This window comes from Vigna radiata, chromosome 11 (assembly GCF_000741045.1).
Source record: "Vigna radiata var. radiata cultivar VC1973A chromosome 11, Vradiata_ver6, whole genome shotgun sequence".
Lineage (NCBI taxonomy): Eukaryota > Viridiplantae > Streptophyta > Magnoliopsida > Fabales > Fabaceae > Vigna > Vigna radiata.
Window position 1 is genome coordinate 8668450 of NC_028361.1, and position 6906 is coordinate 8675355.

Here is a 6906-nt window from a genome sequence, read left to right on the forward strand (position 1 = left end):
TAATTTCATTTCCTTTTGTAAGATCAGAGTTACAGTTGGCTGATGTTCTCACTAAAGGAGTGTCAAGAAGATTGTTTGATGAGTCTCTATTCAAGTTGGGAATGTGTGATATCCATGCACCAACTTGAGTGGGGGTGTTAAGATATGTGAAATATTCTATTAAAGGATATTAGGCAATCAAACATTATGTTAGTTATATTTTAAATATTATTATAATTTGTGCAGATTTGTGCACATGTTTTTTCTTTAATAGATGAAGGATTATAGGATCCTTGTATGTATATATATGGTACTCTATTCTTTGAAATAATACATCAGAATTATTTTTAATCCTTTTAATAAGCCCGACATAAAGTAGTAGTACGCAAGAATTCATTTGATCGTGTACTTGAAGAGTGAACGAGACATTCCAAGCATAATCGAAGAACAGTCTGAGTTTGGAGAGATTTCTTAAAGGATTTTGGGGTTTGGAGTATAAATCGGATAAAAATTATTAGCAACACGCTCTAGTTCTTCAGGTAAGTCTCAAAATGCCTAAGGTAGATAATTTTATAAAATTCAAATTTCAATATTCCCTTATATTATTAATGTGGTTGACAAGTGTGTTTATGCTTTATTCAATTAGTCATCTATTGCTCTGTACAGCCTTGACTGATAATAGTAATTTTTACTTGTATTGCTTGATGAATTCTATACATTCATATTGAGTTTTACACTGCCNTGTATGCTAGAATATCTGAAAATATCAATTTTGCTACCTTCAANAAAAGTCATATTTCCTTATGCTACCTTCAAGTATCCAAAAGCAAAGGTACATTCATCATGTACAAATCTCGCCTTTCAGTACAAAAACGGGTTACATTCTACAAATGATTCATCCATTGCTATCCTAGAGTGAGGATTTCTAAGTGCTTCAGAGTTTAATGCACAATCTCATGTATAAAATTCCTCTGCTATTATCCTGCTACTTTTATATTTCACACTTTCATGAACTGTACTCAAATAAGATTAAGGTGCCTTGAACACCAAAATCACTAGCACTTCATAGAGAGGAGTCCCTTTGCTCCATGTTGTTTTACTTCACACACATCATGCATCATATCCAAAACTCCATGCAATGAAAAACAAAACATTAAGGGGGCAATCTGACATAAACCTACAATTCAGAGGAAAAGTGTTTTCAACATATATAATCTTTGAGATAATTTAGCCATTCCCACCTCACATATGGAAGTTATTCAAAAACTTTGAATCCTTCATCATAATTTTCCCTGCGTTCATAGATTTCGGCCTTGTGGCATTGGTTTGGCCTTTTCTGGATCCAAAGTCCTTTTCTCTCTTTTATATATACTTTAATCTTTTTATTGATACTAACAAAATTTTTAGATATTTAGTATCAATATATATATATATATAGAGAGAGAGAGAGACCATTCTCACTTTATAAGCTCTAAGCAGATTTTGTAAAATAGACTTAGAAATAATTATGTAAGATGATATGAATGTGTAATGGAGATCCATTAATGTGGTGACTTATCATGTTACACTTGTATCAAGCCCAATAGTGACTTTGGACGCTATAGGAGTTTGATTATAATTTTTTGAAACAATTGTTGTGTAATTTTAATATAGTAGTCTTCAGTAAGATGAGATGTCATATATTATAACCTCTGATTTCTAGTGTTATATGTTATGTCTGTATTCAAATCATGATGTTTGGGGAACATTGTGTAGGGAGCCTTTGTTGAGGAGAAGATTATAATAAAAATTTAGCAGATGTTTAGAAAGTTGAGATGAAAGATCGGAAGATGTTAGTGATTGCAGTGGATGGAAGAGAGCAAAATGTTATGCAATTATTACAATGTAGGGCCCTGAATTCAAGTGAAGCCAAGAGTATCTTTTGATATGGATCCCAAAAATTTATGACTGTAAGTTAATAATCATAATAAATAGTACTAACAATAATGAATGAAATGTATATAGTATGATAGATGAGAGATTTATATCATGGGAAAAAACTTTAGTAAATTGACTGACTAAGATATGAAAAGAGAACTTAGAATTTAGAAAATTGTTATAGAAGCATTAGTTATTGAGAAAAGCCTATAAGATGCAATTTATAATAATCATATCTAGGGATAAAGTAAAAGAACAACCGATATAATCACATAAATTATATAAAATAAAAAAACATTTTATAATGATAGTAAATAAAGGTTGTAATTAGATAAACACACACAAAAGTCATATAAGTTAGTGGGTGAAGGCTGTAGCATCTCAATCATTCATTTAAAGATGACAAACAAAAGTCACTTTATTTATTTCTTTTTCTGTCCCCACTTTCCTTCTCTCTGCTCAATTATTTTGCATCAAAGCAGCACCACTTGATTAAATTGCCTTCAAATCACCACACCAAATATTGCTCTCCATTATTCACCAACCTTTCCTTCAATCTATCGCTCATTCCTCCCAATGGCCGAAGCTTTGTTGGGCTCTGTGATTGAAAATTTGGGATCTTTTGTTCAAGACCAACTTGGAACTTACTTGGGTGTTGAACAACAAATTCAGAAGCTTTCCAACAACCTCACCGCAATTCGTGCTGTCCTCAGAGATGCGGAGAGAAAGCAAATTACAAGTGAAGTCCTCAAGAATTGGCTGCAGAAACTTACAGATGCAGCATATGTATTGGATGATATCTTGGATGAATGTTCAATTCACTTCACAAAGATGCCCTCTGATGATGGACATACTTCATGCCTATCCCGTCTCCATCCTAAGGACATTCTCTTTCGTTTTAATATTGCCAAGAGGATGAAAGACATCACCCAAAGATTTCATGACATTCATGAAGAAAAGAGCAGGTTTAATTTAGAACATGGTGTCACAGAGGTGCAAGCAGTGGATGATGATTGGCGCCAAACTAGCTCTGACATTACAGAACCTGTAGTTTATGGCAGAGACCATGATCGAGAGCAAATTGTGAAGTTTCTTCTGGAAGACGCTAGTAACAGTGAAGAGCTCTCTATCTTTCCCATAGTTGGCATGGGTGGACTTGGCAAAACAACATTAGCCAAGCAGGTTTTCAATGACCACAGGGTATGCAAACATTTTCACAAGACAATTTGGGTTTGTGTTTCCGATGATTTCAACAACATGACAATACTACAATCCATCATAGAATGCATCACCGGGCAAAATCCCAATCTCAATAGCTTAGAAGCAATGCGGAAAAAGGTTGAAGAAGTGTTGCATGGGATGAGGTATTTACTTGTTCTTGATGATGTGTGGAATGAAGACCCAGAGAAATGGGAGCAGTTGAAGGGAAAGCTGCAGTGTGCAAGGGCAGCAAAAGGATCTACCATTTTGGTCACTACTCGACTCGAGGAAGTTGCTTCCATCATTCAGACGCATCCTGCTTACCATTTGAAAAAATTGTCAGGAGACGAAAGTTGGTCGTTGTTCAAATACCATGCGTTTGGACCAAACCGAAAAGAAATGGAAGAGCTCGTGGCAATTGGCAAAGAGATAGTGAGAAACTGCATTGGTTTACCGCTTGCAATAAAAACACTGGGAAGCCTCTTGCGTGATCAAAGTGAGGTAAGACAATGGATATATGTAAAGGAAAGTAGTTCTATGACAAATGAGGAAAATTCTATTATGCGTGCTTTGAAACTTAGCTATTCTAATTTGGAGTTGTCTTTGAAGAGATGTTTTTCATTTTGTGCAATTTTCCCCAAAGATTTTGAAATAGATAAGGAAGAATTGATTCATCTCTGGATGGCTAATGAGTTTATTGAGAGTGAAAGAACTATAGAAATGGAGGATGTTGGAAATAAAGTGTGGAATAAATTATACCATAGATCATTTTTTCAAGAAGCAAAGTGTGATGAGTTTGGTATGGTGAAAAGTTTCAAGATGCATGATCTATTTCATGATCTTGCCCAGTCTATTATGGGTGAAGAATGTGCGACTTTTGTGGAAGGAAGGTTGACTCCGTTGTCAAGTAGGGTTCACTATTTATCTTCAAATGTTTCTTTTGAAAGATTCATGCATGCTTTCAAGAAAGTTGAATCCCTACGGACTTTTCTTGATTTGCGGAATAATATTTATTATTTTGACCCAGTGCCATCAAACCATTCTCTCCGAGCATTATGCACAAAATCTTTTTCGTTGTCCCCACTCAAGGATTTAACACATTTGAGATATTTGAGTTTGAATTGTGATTATAGAGCAAACTTAAATAATAACTTAATTTGTCAAATGCGAAAATTGCAAATTTTGAAATTGCAATGTTCAGGATATCTTCGTGGACTGCCCAAAAACTTGACGCAATTACAAGATCTAAGACATATTGTGATGGATGATTGTGATTCAGTAGTAGAGACGCTTCCCAAAATTAGCAAGTTAAGGCATCTAAGAACACTAAGCATTTTCGTGGTGGGTTCAAAGCCAGGGTGTGGCTTAGCAGAGTTGCATAGCTTAAATCTGNGAGGNANGCTNAGNATCAGAGGCCTTGAGAACGTCCNNAATGAATNGGATGCTAAAGAAGCAAATTTGATTGGTAAGAAGGAGTTGAATATCCTNGAGTTGTCATGGGATGGTANTGNTAATCCAAAAGGNAGTAATGTAAGTGTGGAGAGAGTACTGGAAGNCCTAGAACCTCCCTCAACTCTCAAGAGTTTTNANATGNATGGATATCAGGGAAGGCAGTTTTCGAGTTGGATGAGAAGTTCTCTAGTTTTGAGAGACTTGGTGAATGTTATACTCTCCGACTGTGAGAACTGTGAGGAGCTTCCCCCACTTGGTAAACTTCCACACTTGAAAAGACTAATTGTGAGTGGAATGAAAAATGTGAAGTGGATAGATGGTGAGACGTATGACGGCGTGGAAGAGAAGGCATTTCCATCGTTGGAGGAACTGATTGTGGATAATTTACCAAATTTGGAGAGGTTGTTGAGGGATGAAGGAGTAGAGATGCTTCCTCGTCTTTCCCAATTAACAATTGAAGATGTGTTGAACTTTAAAGTCCCACGTCTTCCTTGTGTGGAGACACTTGATGCTAGAGGAATTGAGGCAGGGACTTCTTTCATGGAAGGGGTTGGGGAGAATATGGCTTGTCTAGAGACCTTGATCATTAAAATCATTAAAGGAGTGGTGGTATTACCTAACGAATTCAGGAGGTTGGGTGCACTACAGGAACTATACATTGGTGAATGGTATGATGTGGAGTATTTTCCAGAACACGTGATGGAAGGTCTAACTTCTCTTCGAACTTTGTCCATTGAATACTGTGAGAAATTAAAATCGTTGTCTGAAGGTGTGCGACATTTGGGTCGTCTTGAGAGTTTGAATATCAGTAAATGTCCAGAGCTGGTGGCTCTACCAAGCAATATGAGTCAATTATCTGCCCTGCGGAAGGTTTCAATCAATTTTAACTGCACATTACCATATGGCTTACAATGTATCCCCTCCCTACGAGTTTTAGATATAAACCATTGCACGTGTACTTCATTGCCGGACTGGCTGGGGGACATGACTACTCTTGAACAATTAAACATTTGGTATTGTAAGGAGTTGAGGTCACTGCCGAGTAGCATTCAACGCCTCACCAACTTGTCTTATTTAAGAATACACTATTGTCCTGATCTGAAGAAGCGGTGCAAGAGGGAAACAGGAGAGGATTGGCAATACATAAGACATATTCCACAATTGGAACTACTTTTCTAGAGGAAGCCGTGAATTTGTATTTTATCTTTAACCTCTCTTTTTCTCCTCATTTCAGGATTTTAGTTCATTATTTCATTACCTCGTATCTTTTTTTTTTCTTAAAAAAAAAAAAACTTCGTTGAATTCATTTTTAGTCACGGTATTACCTTTATGGATAATTGTAAATGAAGCGATTTATATACTTTATGTAGGCTTGTTGAATAACAATCATATAAGATTATGTTTGGTACTTTGACTTTTTCTGGATTGTCACATACACAAATTAAAAGAATTAATTATTTATTTATTTTAAAAGTTAATTTATTTTTAAAATAACTTTTATGAATGTTTATCATGATTAAGTTGATTAAGAAAAAAAAATTCATATCAGAGAGAATTATGAATTTTTTATATGGGAGTATAAATCGTTTGTATTGTTAATAAGTATATATTTTTTTTAAATAATACTATTTTAAGAAATAAAACTAATATATCAACAAAGTACTTAGAAATCATATAAGGATAAAATTTAAAATAAAAAATAATATAAAAAATAATTAATACTTTAATATCAGTTATATATATTTTAATAATTTATTAAATGAGATCAAGTAATTAAAAATTATAAATAGATAAAATTAAAACTAAAAACAAAGAGTTAATATTTTATATATAAGTTATTTTTTAATAATAAATATATTTAAAATAAATTAGGATTTTTTTAATGATAATAAAAATGTGTTTTTAGAACAAATATTAAAAAATATTAATGATAATAAATTTTTAAAATAATTTTAAGAAAGCATATCATGAATTAAATTGATTAACAGTATAATTCAAACTTTATATGAAAATTTTAAATTTGAGAAAGTAATAGTTCTGTTTAAGAACTAAAATAATAATTGATTAGATATTAAATAATAAAATTTAAATATATTATTATTTTTACGATAAATCAACTTCAAAACAAAGCAAATTGATAAAATAATATATTAAATTTTTATATAGACAATTTTGAATATAACACTATAAAAATTTGTATCATTAATATATACATATATATATATATATATATATATATATATATATATATATATATATATATTTTTAAAATAATATTATTTTAAGAAATAAAATAAAATATATGTTTATAAATTAATTTTATTAAAGACCAAATGATTAAGCTTGTAGTCACTTGTT

The 6906-nt window shown here is 32.7% G+C and overlaps 2 protein-coding genes across 2 annotated transcripts; both read left to right on the plus strand.

The window, feature by feature from the left end:
- Positions 1 to 2298: 2298 nt before the first annotated feature.
- LOC111240590 (putative disease resistance protein RGA3) lies at positions 2299 to 4455 on the plus strand. The gene is made up of 2 exons (XM_022775892.1): positions 2299 to 3597; positions 4298 to 4455. Exons 1-2 carry the CDS (start codon positions 2473 to 2475, stop codon positions 4325 to 4327), a joined length of 1155 nt encoding a protein of 384 aa, XP_022631613.1. The 5' UTR covers positions 2299 to 2472; the 3' UTR covers positions 4328 to 4455.
- On the plus strand, positions 4357 to 5727 carry LOC106776721 (putative disease resistance protein RGA4). The gene has a single exon (XM_014664194.2). The coding sequence runs from the start codon at positions 4357 to 4359 to the stop codon at positions 5725 to 5727; it is 1371 nt and encodes a 456-aa protein (XP_014519680.2).
- The last annotated feature ends 1179 nt before the right edge of the window (positions 5728 to 6906 follow it).